The sequence below is a fragment of the Pleurodeles waltl genome, chromosome 1_2, assembly GCF_031143425.1.
Source record: "Pleurodeles waltl isolate 20211129_DDA chromosome 1_2, aPleWal1.hap1.20221129, whole genome shotgun sequence".
Classification (NCBI taxonomy): domain Eukaryota; kingdom Metazoa; phylum Chordata; class Amphibia; order Caudata; family Salamandridae; genus Pleurodeles; species Pleurodeles waltl.
In genome coordinates, this window is record NC_090437.1 from 1,133,155,668 (window position 1) to 1,133,175,442 (window position 19,775).

At 45.1% G+C, this 19,775-nt stretch overlaps 1 protein-coding gene across 1 annotated transcript in view; it reads left to right on the top strand.

Moving 5' to 3' along the window:
• BOD1L1 (biorientation of chromosomes in cell division 1 like 1) overlaps nt 1–19,775 on the top strand; it is a 301,369-nt gene that overhangs the window by 260,555 nt on the left and 21,039 nt on the right. Inside the window, exon 18 of the mRNA XM_069202707.1 lies at nt 17,692–17,826. Within this exon, the coding sequence (XP_069058808.1) occupies nt 17,692–17,826 (135 nt within the window). The remainder of the gene's footprint in view (nt 1–17,691; nt 17,827–19,775) is intronic.

Here is a 19,775-nt window from a genome sequence, read left to right on the forward strand (position 1 = left end):
CCATCCAAGATGCAAACTCGGGGGACATTGGCTTATGCAGCTCAGAACCTTCTATAAGTCCTGCCCAGCCATAGCTTTCAGCCTTGTTCTTTTATATAATTTTGAGATCTGTAAAAGTCCCAACAACGAAAATTTGAGCAGCAAAGCTACCTCAGTTACAAGAGGACATAGCGGATTACTATTTTCAGGTTTTTTGCCACTCAGTGTTTTTGGCAGCTTAAGCAGGTCCCCAAAAATGTATCTGGCTTTGTGGATCCTGCTAAAACATTTGGCTCGTTCTACCTGGTGATTTTGAGCGTCACAAAAAAAGGCTATGTCCCAGTATGAAAGAGGCCAATAGCGACTAGTCAGTGAGGTCACTAAGTGTCTTCAGCAGCTACAGTTTTCTAGCTGGTCTTGATCATAGCTTTTGGCACCAAAATTTAAAGTTTCAGCTGGACCTCAACTTCATTGTACCAAGCTAGTGGAGACCTCACTTGCAACAGTGTCCTGCCTTGTCTCATTGTATGATTTTGACTTATACTTTGAATATTTAGATGGCAAAACTGTTGATAAAGGTGAACCATCCATTGAAGTCTCCCCTCTTCTTGAGCCGATTACAGCCTCCGGGATCCCATCTCCTGGCATAGTTTTCATGGGATAGGGCTATGCAGCCTTCCTCCCCAGGCTTCAAAAGGTCCCAAGGACCCCTTCCCCGGACTCGCTGTTTTTAAGGGGAGGGGTGCAGCCCTCTTTCCTGAGCCAACCAAGGCCCTAGTGATCCCATCCCCCGGATCTTACTGAATCACTGTTATCCAGGGAGACCATACTGGGACACTGTTTCCCTGCCTGCAAGTTCACAGGCAACTGGTCTGCTTCCACACGGCTGGTGCTACAGAAATGCCCTTGCCAGGTGGGAGCAGACATTTGTGTGCCTAGCCAAACTCTTGCGGGCAGGGTAATAAAGTTGCTCCCGCCTGCAGAGAAAGAGAAAGAAATGCCTGCTCTCACTGAGTGAGAGCTTACCATTTTTATAAAGCATTTCTAGCTAGAGCTCGAAACTATTCAACTGAAGCTTAGTGCTCACTTGTGGCGGGTTCTATGGGAAGGGGTTGACTGCCCACACAGGGTCAGACTTAGGGCTTGTCCCTGCAGCCTGTGGGGTTGGCATTACGTATGGTAATAATATATAACTTTACTTTACATTTAAACAAAAAAAAAAAAAAAGAAATTCACTGAAAAAGGGGCTGAAGTAATATTATAGTTAAGTGAAGTTTTTAAACTAAAAAAATCACTGAGAACACTGAAATGTACCAGTTACTTGTTATCACAAGTAACTAATACGCGTGCCCTAAAGGAACTACAACTTGCTCCCTCATCATGCACTGTTAATTTACTCCGACATTACTTCACTTATGACATGTTTTGTGACATCACTAATAAGAGCAATGCAACATCTGAAATGACAACTCTATTTTTGGCAGGTGCGTGAGCTAAAGTTTATTTGAGATATGTATAACTGGTGAATTTCCATGTTTTTTGAGTTTAGAACATTATGTTGTCACTACAATTGTCATCAAACTATTACATTACTTTAACATTTCGCTTGTTCAATGAATATGTACATATTTATATTCCTTTTTTTACTTTAAAAAAAGAAACAATGGGGATAGTCGAGTTATACATCAGGAAGGTAGTAAGAATTTTAACCTCATTAAAATAAACCTTAGCAGTTTACTGAAAAAGCACTTCAGTTTAAAATACAAAAAAAACTTACATTTGTCAGTTGTGATTGACATAATTATGGCTTATTTCACCGTAGATTTCAGATGTCTGAATGATGTAATATATGAGGTCATAGGTAGGTCATCACTACAGTGCAAGTTATACTTATGGCAGTTACATATAACTGGCTTTTTTAATTTTAGGGTGATCCCTCAAGAGGGTCAAAAAAAATGGGAACTCACAAAACACTTTTTTCCCATACAATTTCCCACAGGACCTTAGACACGGCTACCACCAAAACAGCTGAACAGATTTGCACCAAAGTTGGCAGAAAGCTAGACCTTTACACAGAGAGTGTCCTTTTGTGATTTATTTGGTGTTAATCCATTCAGTAGTTTTTGAGAAATTAAGTTCCGAAATGTATAGATGTTTCAGACCACAGTAGTACTGTGGGACTGGCAGATCAAAAGATTAGATATGATTGGCTTCCTTCAACTTTTACAAAGACGTTTGGCAGACATTTTAGGACTAGGTGACTCAGTCCCCTGTGCTGACAAACACATAAAAATAAACCTCCTATCCCAACCTCCAAGAGGCCAAAATAAAAAAGAATTCAGTACTCTGGCAAGTAACATAGGTTCGCAGAAACAAAAGCTGCTCCCAGCAGGTGGGGGGAAACCTCATTAACGATAACACGCTCCTTCTCCATGCACTGCTTATTTCCTTTCATATTACCTCACTTATAGCATTCATAACAAGACTCATATCACCTCAAGTGACACAATTTATGAGAACATTGAGAACATTGTGCATGGTATCGGGTTGAGTTATAGTTAAGTTTTGAGGTGGGGGGCAAATTATAACTTAAAAAAGTTATAACTGTAGAATTTCTGAGATTTGTGTTGTTTAAGTTGGAAAATTAATAAAGTTTTCATAACTTTAGCTTAGCCTTATACTTTAGTTTTTCATTTCATTTAAAGATGTTTGTGTGTATATGTATATATATATGTTCGATGGCATGTGTAGCTGCAGATACACATGCTATGCACAGGTCCTGGCATCTAGTGTTGGGCTCGGAGTGTTACAAGTTGTTTTTCTTCGAAGAAGTGTCTTCGTCTCCATTGCGCATGGGCATCGACTCCATCTTAAATTGTTTTCTTTCCGTCATCGGGTTCGGACGTGTTTCTTTTCACTCCGGTAGTTTGAGTCGTAAAAGTACTACAAACTCTAAATTCGTCTGTATTGTTTTTGATCGCGTACCATCTATCATCAACACTTCGTTACCGGCGGATACAGCTCTCTACTTGCCCTTCGGGGCACCCGCGCCCAATTCGGGCCTGGTCGGCCTGACCAAAGCCTTGTTGAAGCCTCATGGACCGGACCCCGTTTTGATTCTGCCCTCTGTGCCACGCCAAGTTTCAGTATACAGACCAACATCTAGTCTGTAGCCTGTGTCTATTTCCAGACCACCGAGAGGATACTTGCGAGGCCTGCAGATCCTTCCGCTCGAAGAAGTCTCTACGAGACCGAAGAGTGCGAAGGTTGGAAATGGCGTCGAGAAGCACTGAACGCCTCGACGCAGAAGAGGAGGAGATGATGCACACCGCAGTCTCCGTTCAGGGGTCCGACTCCGAGCACGGGTCCGACAACGAAAGACCAATCACAGTGGGCCAGCACATGAGTATGCCTGCCCGTCCAAGCCCAAACACAAAGCCTCGGGACGCCACTGCCGGAAGGTCATGGCTCCACCTGTAAAAAGACTGCCGGTGACCAAGCAACAACTTCGGCACCGAGAAAGGCCACACCACCGAAGCCTTAGGACTTAAGCCGAAGCACAGGCTCCCAAATAGTCAAGCACCGACCCTTCGAGTCGAAGCCTCGAAAATCCCTCTCAGAGCCGAGGCCAACATCTACTCCAGGACTTTCGATCCTGAGGAAACCAGCTTCGGAGCCGAAAAGACCCATGTATACAGAGGAGCATGGACTTTCCAAACAATTGAAAGAAAGCCATAGATTTGCGGAGGAACTTACGCAAATGGAGGAATTTGATGAAAAACACGCCAGAATTCAAATTCATGAAGACACTGGCAAGATCCTCACTGCACCTCCTCTAAAAACAAAGAGAAAGCTGGCCTTTCAAGGACATTTGGACACTGACCAGCCACCGGCTAAAGTGCCAAAACCCAGACAAAAATCTCCACCTCCTCAGTTCTCACCTCACCAGTCTCCTCCTCATTCTCCTCAACTAACTGTCTCTCCACCTATTACCTCCACTGCACAGTCTCCAGTGCACTCTGCAGAGTCACACCAAGATGATGTCGACCCTTGGGACCTTTATGATGATCCCATTTCGGACAATAGTCCAGAGTGCTATCCGTCAAAGCCATCACCTCCAGAGGATAGCACCTCATACACTCCGGTTCTAGCTAGGGCAGCGTCATACCATAACGTAGCCATGCACACAGAACCTCTTGGGGATGATTTTCTATTTAATACGTTGTCCTCAACTCACACTACCTACCAGAGTCTACCCATGCTTCCTGGCATGCTAAAACATGCACATCAAATCTTTCAGGAACCAGTTAAGGCAAGAGCAATCACTCCTGGGGTAGAAAAGAAATATAAGCCGCCTCCTTCTGACCCAGCTTTTATTACCCAACAGCTACCCCCAGATTCCGTAGTGGTCAGCGCAGCAAGGAAAAGGGCTAACTCCCAGTCGTCTGGTGACGCACCGCCACCAAATAAAGAAAGCAAAAAAATGTTATGCTGCTGGTAAAAGAGTAGCATCACAAGCTGCTAATCAATGGAGAATAGCCAATTCCCAAGCGCTAATGGCTAGATACGATAGGGCCCACTGGGACGGGATGAAAGACATCATCCAGCATCTCCCCAAGGATCAACAGAAAAGAGCCCAGCAGACAGCCAAGGAAGGGCAGGTCATTACGAATAATCAAATCAGGTCAGCGTTAGAGTCCGCAGACACAGCCGCAAGAACTATCAATACAGCAGTCACCATTAGACGACACGCATGGCTTCGGTCGTCAGGCTTTAAACCTGAAATCCAGCAAGCTGTTCTTAACATGCCATTTAATGAAAAACAGCTGTTTGGCACACAGGTTGATACAGCCATTAAACAAATGTAAAGGACGCTGACACTGCTAAAGCTATGTGAGCGCTTTACTCAACACAGTACAGAGGCTCATTTCGAAAGCCTCAATATAGGGGAGCTTTTAGAGCCCAAACATCTGAGGCATCTACCTCACAATCCAAACCATCTTCCCTCACCACACTTCCCCTGTGGGAAGAAGACTGCAAACGTTCCACACACACTGGTTACCCATCACAACAGACAGTTGGGTCTTATCCATTATCCAACATGGTTACTGCATAGAATTCACACAAATTCCTCCAGATATACCTCCAAAACCACACAAACTCTCCTCCCAACACAGTTCAGTGTTTCAAGCAGAGGTACAATCATTATTACTCAAACAACCATAGAGCTTGTACCACATCATCAAAAAGGAACAGGGGTTTACTCCCTGTATTTCCTCATTCCCTAAAAAGACAGAACATTGAGACCAATACTAGATCTCAGAACTCTCAATCTTTACATCCTATCAGAACACTTTCACATGGTAACACTACAGGATGTAGTCCCACTGTTAATACAACAAGATTTTATGGCAACACTGGATCTCAAAGATGCGTATTTTCACATACCCATCCATCCAGCGCACATAAAATATCTCAGGTTTTTAATACAAGGAAAACATTACCAGTTCAAGGTGTTACCTTTCAGGATAACAGCTCCCAGAGTATTTACAAAATGCCTTGCCATAGTTGCAGCCTACATGAGAAGGCAACATATCCATGACTTTCCATATCTCGATGACTGGCTAATAAAATCCAACAGTCAAACACAGTGTCAACACCATACACGTTATGTAATACAGACCCTACAAACACTAGGGTTCTCAATAAAATACCAAAAATCTCACTTACAACCAGCGCAGATTCAGCAGTATTTGGAGCCACATTAAATACCCAAACAGCACTTGCAAACCCAAGTCCACAAAGGGTACAGTCATTCCACAATATGTTACCACGAATCCAGCCAAACCAACAGTACACAGTCAAATTTGTCATGAAACTGTTGGGCATGATGGCATCATGCATCGCCATTGTCCCCAATGCAAGACTAATCATGCGGCCTTTACAAAACAATGGTCACAGGCACATGGTCAACTTCAAGATCTAGTGTTGATAGACCTCCAAAACACACATCTCGCTTCAGACTTGGAATTCCACAAATTTAAACAAAGGGTGGCCTTTTCAAGACCCTGTGCCTCAAGCCACACTTACAACAGATTCATCAATGATTGGATGGGGAGCACACCTCAACAATCACAACATTCAGAAACAATGGGACAACAAACACAAACACCTTCACATAAACCACTTAGAATTACTAGCTGTATTCCTAGCACTCAAAGCCTTTCAACCTCTTCTCGTTCACAAACACATTATCATCAAAACAAACAATATGACTACAATGTACTACCTAAACAAACAGGGAGGAACCCACTCATCACAACTTTGTCTTCTAGCACAAAACAAATTGGCATTGGGCAATTCACAACAGCATTCACCCTGTAGCACAGTACATTCCAGGGATTCACAACCAATTAGCAGATGTTCTCAGCCGGGATCATCAGCAAACACACAAGTGGGAAATTCAACCTCAGGTACTTCACAAGCACTTTCACCAATGGGGAACACCAGACATAGATCTATTCGCCACCATCCAGAACGCAAAATGCCAAAGCTTCGCATCTAGGTTCCCACACCCTCTATCCAAGGGTAATGCTCTATGGATCAACTGGTCAGGGATATTTGCCTACGCTTTTCCCCCTCTCCCGCCCATTCCATTTCTGGTCAACAAACTGCGTCAAAACAAACTCATACTTATAGCGCCAATGTGGGCACGTCAACCATGGTACACAACATTGTTAGATCTATCACTAGTACCACACATCAAGCTACCAAACAGACCGGATCTGTTGACACAAAACAAACAACTGAACAGGCACCCAAATCCAGCAATACTCAATCTAGCAATTTGGCTCCTGAAGTATTGGAGTTTAGATATCTACCTCTTCCACCAGAATGTATGGAAGCAATTAAACCAGCAAGAAAACCCCTACCAGGCAGTGCTATGCAAACAGATAGAAAAGGTTTGTCTTTTACTGCCAATCCAAACACATAACACCTCTTTCCGCATCCATACAAGACATTGTAGGTTACTTACTTCATCTACAAAATCTGCAGCGGAACATGCCACGAACAGATGTACACTGGGTAAGTGACATTTTCCATATGTTCAATGGCATGTGTAGCTGCAGATACACATGCTATGCATATTCTGCCATCTAGTGTTGGGCTTGGAGTGTTCCAGTTGTTTTTCTTCGAAGAAGTGTTTTCGAGTCACGGGATCGAGTGACTCCTCATCTTTCTTTCCATTGCGCATGGGCATCGACTCCATGTTAGATTGTTTTCTTTCTGCCATCGAGTTTGGACGCTTTTCTTTTCACTCTGATAGTTCAAGTCGGTAAAGTTCTAAAACTCGCTAATTCTCGTCTGTATTGTTTTGATCGCGTACCATCTTCCATCGACACTTCGGTACCGTCGGGTCAAACATCTTTACTCGCCCTTCAGGGCGCCCGCACCCAACTCGGGCCTAGTCGGGCCGACTGCGTGGAAGCCTCATGGACCGGACCTCATTCCGCTTTTGTCCTTGGTGCCACGCAAAATTTCCCATCTGTAATCTGTAATCTCTGTCTCTCCCCAGACCATCGGGAAGAAAATTGTGAGGCATGCAGATCCTTCCGTTTGAAGAAAACTCTCCGAGACAGAAGAGCACGAAGACTCGAGATGGCGTCCAAGAGCACCGAACGTCTCGATGTCGAGGAAGAGGAGATCATGCACACGGTGGTCTCCGACCGAGGGTCTGACTCCGAACAGGAGTCTGCGGAGGACAAGACCGTCACAGCAGGACAGCACAGGAGTACGTCTGCCTCTGTCCCAGCCAAGCCCAAACATAAGGGCTTGGGAACGCCACTGCCGGAAGGCCATGGCTCGACCCGTAAAAAGACCTTCGGTGACCAACCAAAATCTTCGGCACCGAAAAAGGCCACGCCACCGAAGCCTTCGGACTCGAGCCGAAACTCTGTCTCCGAAACTATCAGACCTCGATCCTTCAAGTCGAAACCTCGAAATTCGCTTTCAGAGCTGAGGCCAACATCCACTCCCAGCCTTTCGATACCGAAAAAAACAGCTTCGGAGCCGAAAAGGCCAGTTTACTTGGGGGAACATGGACTCTCGCAAGTACTTAAAGAAAGCCATAGAATCACAGAGGAACATTCACAAATGGAGTATATAGATGAAAGGCAAGCCAGAATTCATATTCACAAGGACACTGGTAAAATTATAACTGCACCTCCTCTGAAGCCTAAGAGGAAATTGGCCTTTCAGGAACAATTGGACACTGCTCAGCCACCGGCTAAAGTACCAAAGACTAAACACGAATCTCCACCTCTTAAATTTTCTCCTCCCCAGTCTCCTCCTCACTCTCCTCACTTGCTTGTCTCTCCACCTATTACTCCCACACCTGTACAATCTCCTGTACATTCATTTGATTCACAGCAAGAAAATGTGGATCCATGGGATTTGTATTATCCAGATCCCATTCCCGATCACAACCCAGACTGCTATCCTTCCAAGCCATCACCACCGGAGGATAGTACCGGATATACTCACGTTTTAGCGAGGGCGGCTTCCTACCACAATGTCGCCATGCACACTGAGCCCTTAGAGGATGACTTCCTTTTTAACACATTATCCTCTACACACACCACCTATCAGTCCCTTCCCATCCCTCCAGGCATGTTAAAGCATGCACACCAAATATTTCAAGAGCCAGTAAAGGCTGGGATAATTACTCCTAGAGTTGAGAAAAAGTATAAGCCACCTCCCTCTGATCCGGCCTTTATTACACAACAACTGCCTCCTGACTATGTAGTCGTAAGCGCGGCCACAAAGAGAGCCAACTCCCAGTCATCAGGGGATACACCCCCACCAGACAAGGCGAGCAGAAAATTTGATGCTGCGGGCAAAAGGGTGGCATCGCATGCAGCCAACCAATGGAGGATAGCCAACCCCAAGCACTGTTAGCCTGATGTGATAGGGCCCACTGGTATGAGATGAAGGATATAATACCACATCTCCCCAAAGACCAACAAAAAAGGGTGCAAAAAATAGTCGAAGAAGGGCAGGCTATTACAAACAACCAAATCAGGTCAGCCCTGGATTCTGCAGACACAGCAGCTAGAACAATCAACGCTGCTCTCACTATACGAAGACACGCATGGCTCAGGTCTTCAGGATTTAAGCCTGAAATTCAACAGGCAGTCCTTAATATGCCGTTTAACCAAAAACAGCTTTTTGGCTCTGAGGTAGACACGGCTATTGAGAAAATGAAAAAAGATTCAGACACCGCTAAAGCAATGGGTGCTTTGTATACGACGCAATACAGGGGGTCCTTTCGGAAACCCCAATACAGAGGTGGATTTAGAACGCAAACACCTGAGGCATCCACTTCACAAACAAAGTCAACCTACCAACCTCAATATCAAAGAGGTGGGTTTAAAGGCAATTACAGATGCCAATACCCCAGAGGCAGGGGAAAATATCAATCAACCAAACAAGCCTCACAGCAGTCAAAGAAGTGACTTACTCCATCTCTTCCCAACTCACACCTAACCTGTAGGGGGAAGACTGCAAAGGTTCCACACCAATTGGCTACCCATTACAACAGACAACTGGGTATTATCTATTATCCGCAATGGTTATTGCATAGAATTGGCACAAATTCCCCCAACTATTCCACCAAAACCACACAAACTCTCCACCCAACATTGCAAGAAGAAGTAAAATCTCTATTACTCAAACAAGTGATAGAGCTTGTGCCACAAGATCAAATAGGAACAGGAGTTTACTCACTGTATTTCCTCATCCCCAAAAAAGACGGAACCTTAAGACCAATATTAGATCTCAGAACCCTCAATCTTTACATCCTGTCAGAACACTTTCACATGGAAACACTACAGGATGTGGTCCCACTGCTACAGCAGCAAGATTTCATGGCAACATTAGACCTCAAGGATGCATATTTTCACATACCCATCCATCCAGTGCACAGAAAATACCTCAGGTTTGTAATTCAGGAAAAACATTATCAGCTCAAAGTGTTACCCTTCGGAATAACAACAGCTCCCAGAGTATTCACAAAATGCCTGGAGTAGTAGCTGCCTACCTAAGAAGACAACACATTCATGTCTTCCCATATCTCGACGATTGGCTAATAAAATCCAACAGTCATACACAGTGTCAAAACCATACGCATTATGTAATACAAACCCTACACACCCTATGGTTCTCCATAAACTACCAAAAATCGCACCTACAACCTGCGCAAATTCAACAGTATTTAGGAGCCACACTAAATACACAAACAGCACTTCCAAGCCCACAAAGAATACAACCATTTTGCAATGTATTGACTCAAATACAAACAGCCCAACAGCACACTGTCAAATTCGTCATGAAACTGTTGGGCATGATGGCATCCTGTATCGCTATTGTCCCACATGCAAGACTAAACATGCGGCCTTTAAGCCAGTGCCTTGCACTGCAATGGTCACAGGCACAGGGTCAGCTTTGCGATCTAGTGTTGATAGACAGCCAAACACGCATATCACTTCGGTGGTGGAATTCCACAAACCTAAACAAAGGGCGGCCTTTTCAAGACCCTGTGCCTCAGACGATACTTATAACAGATGTATCAATGATTGGCTGGGGGGCACACCTCAACAATCACAACATTCAAGGACAATGGGACACTGCACACAAACAGTTTCATATAAATCACCTAGAATTGCTAGCTGTATTCCTAGCACTCAAAGCTTTTCAGCCTCTTCTCACTCACAAGAACATCCTTATTCAAACAGACAACATAACAACAATGTATTACCTAAACAAAAAAGGAGGGACCCATTCATCAAGACCGACGTTACTCAAAGTACGGCCCGCGGGCCGCCAGCGGCCCCACGGACGTAGCTTGGCGGCCCGCGAGCCGTACTTTGAGTAACGTTGCTATATAACAACCCAAATGAAATGGTTTGATTTAAGATTTTTAACTTATTTAGAGCATTTTTAAATTTTTATTGACCATTTTAGTGAATATTTAAAGTTTTAATAGTGTTGCACTTTGTAATAATTCTTACATTTTATTGTATCTTGTCTCGTCTGTTATTGATTTTCCTCATTGTGATGTCTTATTTTTCGTTTGTTTTTAATGTGGACCTCCTAGGAGTTCCAAATCATGAAATTAATAAATTAAGCATAACATTAGTTAAGGAACATAGGTGCTGACTGACATTTGTGTCAAGCTGTTGGCGCTGTGTGTGTTACTGGGGTAGGGGTGAGAGCAGATGGCGCTGTGTGTGTGCGCTGTGTGTGTGTTACTGGGGTAGGGGTGAGAGCAGATGGCGCTGTGTGCAGATGGCGCTGTGTGTGTTACTGGGGTAGGGGTGAGAGCAGATTGCGCTGTGTGCAGATGGCGCTGTGTGTGTTACTGGGGTAGGGGTGAGTGCAGATGGCGCTGTGTGTTACTGGGGTAGGGGTGAGAGCAGATGGCGCTGTGTGCAGATGGCGCAGTGTGTGTTACTGGGGTAGGGGTGAGAGCAGATGGCGCTGTGTGTGTTACTGGGGTAGGGGTGAGTGCTGATGGCGCTGTGTGCAGATGGCGCTGTGTGCAGATGGCGCAGTGTGTGTTACTGGGGTAGGGGTGAGAGCAGATGGCGCTGTGTGCAGATGGCGCAGTGTGTGTTACTGGGGTAGGGGTGAGAGCAGATGGCGCTGTGTGTGTTACTGGGGTAGGGGTGAGTGCTGATGGCGCTGTGTGCAGATGGCGCTGTGTGCAGATGGCGCAGTGTGTGTTACTGGGGTAGGGGTGAGAGCAGACGGCGCTGTGTGCAGATGGCGCTGTGTGTGTTACAATGTTTTGAAAAAGGGGGTGGGGTGGTTGTTCCCCCTCTAAGCCCCGCTCCCTCTAAGCCTCCCCCCCCCCCCCCCCGCTGTCACTTCAGTGCGGCCCTCGGCCGCAAACCATACTGCAATTTTGGCCCCTGAGAAAAAGTTTGTGAGTACCCATGATCAAGACTTTCCCTCCTAGCCCAAAAGATTTGGCAATGGGCATTCCACAACAGCATTCACCTGGTAGCACAGTACATTCCAGGGATACACAACCAATTGGCAGATGTTGTCAGCTGAGATCATCAACAAACACATGAGTGGGAGATTCATCTCCAAGTGCTTCAGCCATACTTTCACCACTGGGAAACACCAGACTTAGACCTATTCGCCACCAGCAAAAACGCAAAATGCCAAAACTTCGCATCCAGATACCCACATCCTCTATTCATCTATGGATGAATTGGTCAGGGATATTTGCTTACGCTATTCCCACTCTAGTCAACAATCTGCGTCAAAACAAACTCAAACTTATAGCACCAACATGGGCACGTCAACCATGGTACACAACACTATTAGATCTGTCAGTAGTACCTCATATCAAACTCCCGAACAGACCAGATCTGTTAACACAAAACAAACAACTGATCAGTGTAGGAAGTTGGCTCTGTATGTACTATTTCAAAGTAAGAAATAGCATGCACAGAGTCCAAGTGTTCCCCTTAGAGGTAAGATAGTGGCAAAAAGAGATAATTTTAATGCTCTATTTTGTGGTAGTGTGGTCGAGCAGTAGGCTTATCAGAGGGTAGTGTTAAGCATTTGTTGTACACACACAGGCAATAAATGAGGAACACGCACTCAAAGACTTATTCCAGGCCAATCGGTTTTTATATAGAAAAATATATTTTCTTAGTTTAAGAACCACAGATTCAAGATTTACAAACAATACTTTAAATGAAAGGTATTACACTCAGGTATCTTAGGAACTTTGAATCATCACAATAGCATGTACAGTTTTGGTGAAAATGGCAATAAGCTATTTTAAAATTGAACGTTGCAAAAATCAACAGTTCCTGGGGGAGGTAAGTATTTGTTAGGTTCACAGGTAAGTAAAGCACTTACAGGGTTCAAAGTTGAGTCCAAGGTAGCCCACCGTTGGGGGTTCAAGGCAACCCCAAAGTTACCACACCAGCAGCTCATGGCCGGTCAGGTGCAGGGGTCAAAGAGGTGCCCAAAACACATAGGCTTCATTGGAAATAGGGGTGCCCCGGTTCCAGTCCGCCAGCAGGTAAGTACCCGCGACTTCGGAGGGCAGACCAGGGGGGGTTTTGTAGGGCACCGGGGGGGACACAAGTCAGCACAGAAAGTACACCCTCAGCGGCACAGGGGCGGCTGGGTGCAGAGTGCAAACAGGCGTCAGGTTTGCAATAGGTTTGAATGGGAGACCCAGGGGTCTCTTCAGCGATGCAGGCAAGGGGGGGGCTCCTCGAGCTAGGATCCTTCAGGTCCTGGGGGCTGCGGGTGCAGTGTGTTTCCCAGGCATCGGGTTCTTTGAAGCAGGCAGTCGCGGTCAAGGGGAGTCTCTGGATTCCCTCTGCAGGCATCGCTGTGGGGGGGGTCATCTCTGGCTACTCACTGGCTCGCAGTCGCCGGGGAGTCCTCCCTATAGTCTTAGTTTTCTGCAGGTCGAGCCGGGGGCGTTGGGTGCAGAGTGGAAAGTCTCACGCTTCCGGCGGGAAACGTGCAGTCCTTTAAAAGTTGTTTCTTTGTTGCAAGTTTCAGTCTTTGTGGAACAGGGCCGCTGTCCTCTGGAGTTCTTGGTCCTTTTAGATGCAGGGTAGTCCTCTGAGGCTTCAGAGGTCGCTGGACCCTGGGAGAGGCGTCGCTGTTGCAGTTTTTCTCGAAGTGGGGAGACAGGCCGGTAGGGCTGGGGCCAAAGCAGTTGGTGTCTCCGTCTTCTCTGCAGGGCTTCAGGTCAGCAGTCCTTCTTCGTCTTCAGGTTGCAGGAATCTATCTTCCTAGGTTCTGGGGGCCCCTAAATACTCAATTTAGGGGTGTGTTTAGGTCTGGGAGGTTAGTAGCCAATGGCTACTAGGCCTGAAGGTGGCTACACCCTCTTTGAGCCTCCTCCCTGAGGGGAGGGGAGCACATCCCTAATCCTATTGGGGGAATCCTCCATCTGCAAGATGGAGGATTTCTAAAAGTCAGAGTCACCTCAGCTCAGGACACCTTAGGGGTTGTCCTGACTAGCCAGTGACTCCTCCTTGTTTTTCTCATGATCTCCTCCGGCCTTGCCACCAAAAGTGGGGACGTGGCCGGAGGGGGCGGGCATCTCCACTAGCTGGGATGCCCTGTGGCGCTGTAACAAAGGGGGTGAGCCTTCAAGGCTCACCACCAGGTGTTACAGTTCCTGCATGGGGAGGTGAGAAGCACCTCCACCCAGTACAGGCTTTGTTACTAGCCACAGAGTGACAAGGGCACTCTCCCCATGTGGTCAGCAACATGTCTGGAGTGTGGCAGGCTGGCAAAACTAGTCCACACTGAAAGTCGGGTATGTTTTCAGGGGGCATCTCTAAGATACCCTCTGGGTGTATTTCACAATGAAATGTACACTGGCATCAGTGTGAATTTATTGTGCTGAGAAGTTTGATACCAAACTTCCCAGTTTTCAGTGTAGCCATTATGGAACTGTGGAGTTCGTGTTTGACAAACTCACAGACCATATACTCTTATGGCTACCCTGCACTTACAATGTCTAAGGTTTTACTTAGACACTGTAGGGGTATAGTGCTCATGCACCTATACCCTCACCTATGGTATAGTGCACCCTGCCTAAGGGCTGTAAGGCCTGCTAGAGGTATAGTGCACCCATGCACTTATCTATGCCATAGGCAGTGTGAGGTTGGCATGGCACCCTGAGGGGAGTGCCATGTTGACTTAGTCATTTTCTCCCCACCAGCACACACAAGCTGGCAAGCAGTGTGCATGTGCTGAGTGAGGGGTCCCCAGGGTGGCATAAGACATGCTGCAGCCCTTAGAGTCCTTCCCTGGCATCAGGGCCCTTGGTACCAGGGGTACCAGTTACAAGGGACTTACCTGGATGCCAGGGTGTGCCAACTGTGGAGACAAAGGTACAGGTTAGGGAAAGAACACTGGTGCTGGGGCCTGGTTAGCAGGCCTCAGCACACTTTCAATTCAAAACATAGCATCAGCAAAGGCAAAAAGTCAGGGGGTAACCATGCCAAGGAGGCATTTCCTTACAATCAGGCATCCAGATCCCAAAATACTCAATCTATCGATTTGGCTCCTGAAGTCATAGAGTTTAGATATCTACAACTACCAACTGAGGGTATGGAAGTAATCAAACAAGCAAGGAAACCCACTACCAGGCAATGTTATGCAAACAAATTGAAAAGATTTGTGTATTACTGTCAATCTAAACAAATTACCCCTCTTTCAGCATCAATACAAGACATTGTAAGTTATTTGCTTCATTTACAAATGGCAAATTTAGCATTTTCATCCATTAAAATACATCTCACTGCAATTTCTGCGTACTTGCAAAATATACAACACAGCTCTTTATTTAGAGTCCCTGTTATCAGAGCCTTCATGGAAGGATTAAAACGCATTATTCCACCTAGAACACCTCCAATACCATCGTGGAATCTAAACATAGTGCTCACACGACTTATGGGTCCACCATTTGAACCTATGCACTTATGCCAAATTCAATTCTTAACATGGAAAGATGCCTTCCTAGTCGCCATTACTTCATTAAGAAGAGTTAGTGAAATCCAAGCTTTCACAATTCAAGAACCGTTCATGCAAGTACATAAACATAAAATTGTACTTCGAACAAACCCAAAATGTCTCCCAAAAGTTATATCACCGTTTCATATTAATCAAACTGTGGAGCTACCAGTCTTCTTCCCACAGCCAGACTCTGTAGCAGAAAGAGCGCTCCATACATTAGACATTGAAAGAGCTTTAGTGTATTACATTGACAGAACAAAATCATTTAGAAAAAATAAGCAGTTATTTGTCTCATTCTAAAAACCCCATACTGGTAATCCTATCTCAAAACAAGGACTAGCCAGATGGATAGTAAAGTGCATCCAAACCTGTTACCTAAAAGATAAAAAGACAGCTATTAGTAACACCAAAAGCACACTCCACCAGGAAGAAAGGAGCAACAATGGCATTTCTAGGAAATATACCAATGACAGAAATCTGTAAAGCTGCCACTTGGTCAACACCCCATACATTTACCAAGCATTACTGTGTAGATGTGTTAGCAACACAACAAGCCACAGTAGGACAGGCTGTGCTAAGAACACTATTTCAAACAACTTCAACTCCTACAGGCTGACCACCGCTTATGGGAGGAGAACTGCTTTGTAGTCTATGCATAGCATGTGTATCTGCAGCTACATATGCCATTGAACGGAAAATGTCACTTACCCAGTGTACATCTGTTTGTGGCATGTTCCCCTGCAGATTCCCATGTGCCCTCCCTCCTCCCTGGGAGCCTGTAGCCGTTTAAGTTACACTTGAATTTGCACATATGTATATATACCTCTATTCCATTTGCATGGACATCTCTTTCTTTACACTATTACTCCTGAGGGAAAACAATCTAAGATGGAGTCGATGCCCATGCGCAATGGAGCCGAAGAGGAGGAGTCACTCGATCCCGTGACTCGAAAACACTTCTTTGAAGAAAAACAACTTGTAACACTCCGAACCCAACACTAGATGGCAGAATATGCATAGCATGTGAATCTGCAGCGGAACATGCCATGAACAGATGTACACTGGGTAAGTGACATTTTCCATATATATCTATATAGTTATTTGCAGTGTGTGGTGAGAAAGTCGCTTTCTTCGTAGCAACACGGGTGCCAGCAACGGCTCGCACTCCGTCTCAAATCCAAACAGTTTATCAAATTGCCCACAACTCCAGCAAAGATGAGAGCGACACACCAATCCCTTGTATCCAATTTATTGGTACCAAGAAAGAGCACAACACGTTTCAGCTACAACGTTGCCTTTGTCAAGTGAAAAGGTACTTCCATGCGCTTGCAATATAGTCACTGCGCGTTCATGGGCAGAGACTAAATACTTTAACATCATGCTGGTGTATGGTTTAACGAAGAGCATTAAAACCTAAATAACAAAGATGTCAAAGCTTGATCATACAATTATAACCCTAGGGTAAAATTATTTCAACTTAACATATACCTCAGCAAGTGTACCCTGTCAGCATCCTATGCTGAATGTTTTCCGCTTTAGATATAAAGTCGACCACCCTGAATTTAAAAAGATGACTTGATTAACATTTTTTAAAAAGGCTGCACGTGGAAAGGCCTTAGACCTGTGCAAGCGTGAGACACAGAATGTAAGAAAATACACCCATTGCATAAAAATGAAAAAACAATTGTGTTAAAAATCAGCTTCTTCATTTTGTCTGTATTGCAGAACAGTAACAGTATTGCTTCTGTATTCTCGTATCCACAGCAATAATGTCAGGCAAAATACCATATGCAAGATAGGACAGAAAGAGGTACCTCAATACTTGTTGGCATATTAAATTCATGGGGGGCAAGTGACCAATTCAAAATCCACATCCAATATATGAGGGTAATACAGACAAAATTAACATAGTAAATATGTATAATGAAACCAAAGATCATTATCTTATCAAGCGAGCCAAAGAGAATACCTAAAACATATATATAAATAAATATAAATGCAACAAGTGTATGTTAATTTAATCATCAAATGCATGAATCAGAGACACTTTTCTGTACTAAATAGCAAATCCTGTATTAATGTATTTGACTTCTCTTTTCCCTGATATACCATCTAATTTTGAAATTTTGTTTTCTTTAGAAAACAACCTCATAAGCCCACTACACGTGCAGCATCCAAACTTGGCATTCCAGAACCCAACTCTTCAAGAGACCGACGGACAGCAAAAGAAAAGTTAACAGCCGAAACCAAGTCTGCAAAATCTCCCCATTTAGGGTGAGTACACATCTTTAGCTTCCTTACAATACTTTTCATTTTATACATTCTTATTTATCTTGCAAAAAGTGTCTTATGTATGGTCTGATGAATAAACAGGTATAGTACTATACATGTTCTGTATGTTATGCTGTATGTATAGAAAAGGTATGGCATTAGATTCTTGCTGTATGTATTGTTCATGTTGACAAGCAAACACAATATTGTCAGAACTGTATTTAACCAGATACCTTCATTAGATAAGAAGTTATCTGATGGAGGCTTTTACCTGCAGATTCTTGAACTTAGAATAATCCCCAGGCATCAGACTAGATCAGGAAGATTTTCAAGTAGTACCTCTGTGCACTGGTAGGTGACATCATTTGACTCCACATGGCGTCATCTGCACTGGAAGTGATGTGCACCTGTATAGGCACCACCTCAGTTCCCCATCATCATTTTTTTCCTTCCTGCACCAGATAGTGCTGATCCATTCTGAGCTGCCCCTCAGTCACTTTTTGACTGGATTTTTTCATTGTTTTGTTGACTTTTTTTTTTTTATTTTTTTTTTTTAATAGAGATTTTTCTCCTGGTACGAAGGTATGTCACATAAGAAACTGTCTGGTTTCAAACTGTGTGGGGCCTGTTACAGGCAACTGTTGGTGACAGATCTCCACTTGTTGTACTTGTGGTGCTTGGAGTGGGACTACGACTCCAAGGCCTGCGAGGACTACCAGGCCATTTATCCCAAGGCACTGAGGGAGTAGTCCCTTAAGCTCCTCCCTGCCCAACGTTGGTCTTGTTTGCAATGCTCGATGTCCTGTTAGCACATAAAGTCCCGGAACAGCTAGCGGAACCCGTCCTGGTGTTCGTTGTCGTATTCCAAGTGGTGAGGGAAGTCTGGTAAGTCACAGAAGCATAAAAAGTCAAAGAAGATGTGAACCCGAGTCTGTTCTTCACTTCACTTCACTTCACTGATTTTTCCAGAGTGACCCCCGCTGAGCTTAAAGAGTTTTATGAGGCTCCCTGAAGGAGGACAGGAACAGGTAAACTGAGGTGAGGAACTGGTGCAGGCCAGTGGGCTAGACACCTCACCCGACACTGGCTGTGGCAACAGAGGAGAAAGGTGCCTCTTTTGTGATGGTGACGCGTAAGGTGGCTGATATCTTGGACCTTCAGTTGGTCACAGTGACAGTCAAAACAGACGTCTTGATGGAGGTCGTTCAGCCGGGAGTCTCCCCTTCTAAAGCCTTCTCTCCTTCAGTGAAGCCCTTGCAGATGTCCTACTTGGGACCTGGTCCACAATTTCCCGCTGCCGTTCCTCACTCCTGCGGATCCCAGTTCCCTCACCCAGCACCCGCCTCAAAATGCTTGATGATCCAAGCCGCCATGTACAGGATCAACCCTGGCACGTTCCCTAGCAGCCTACCAGATAGGGATCAAAGAGGCTGGACAACTTTGGTAAGACACTGTTCTCTTCCATCTGCCTTGCATTGCAGTCTGTGAACACCGCGTGCCTCCTGGTCCATTATTCCCATACAATATCGGACTTGGTTGCAGAACTGCTGCCCATGATCTTGGAGGATGTCCAAGCCATACTCACCAGGCTATTGCTGATGAGCTTGATGCAGCAAAGTTCACCATGCAGTGTGGATTCAACAGGACAAGCTCGCTTGGCATGGTGATTTCTTCTTTAGTAGTCTTGCGGCTCCATGCCTGGCTGGGAAGAGCTGCCTTTTCAGGGGATGTCCAGTCTTCCATCCTGGACATGCCCTTTGATGTCTCGCGCCTATTTGTAGAGAAGTCTGATTCAGTGCTGGAGTGCTTTAAGGACAGCAGTTACAACCTCGTCCTTGGTTGGTTGGGCCTGTATTTAAAAGCAGTTATGTGTGGCCAGGATATCCGGTCATTTCCCTAAATTGATGTGCTGATTAGTGTCCAGACCTTAAAATTTGGTGTTAAATTACAAC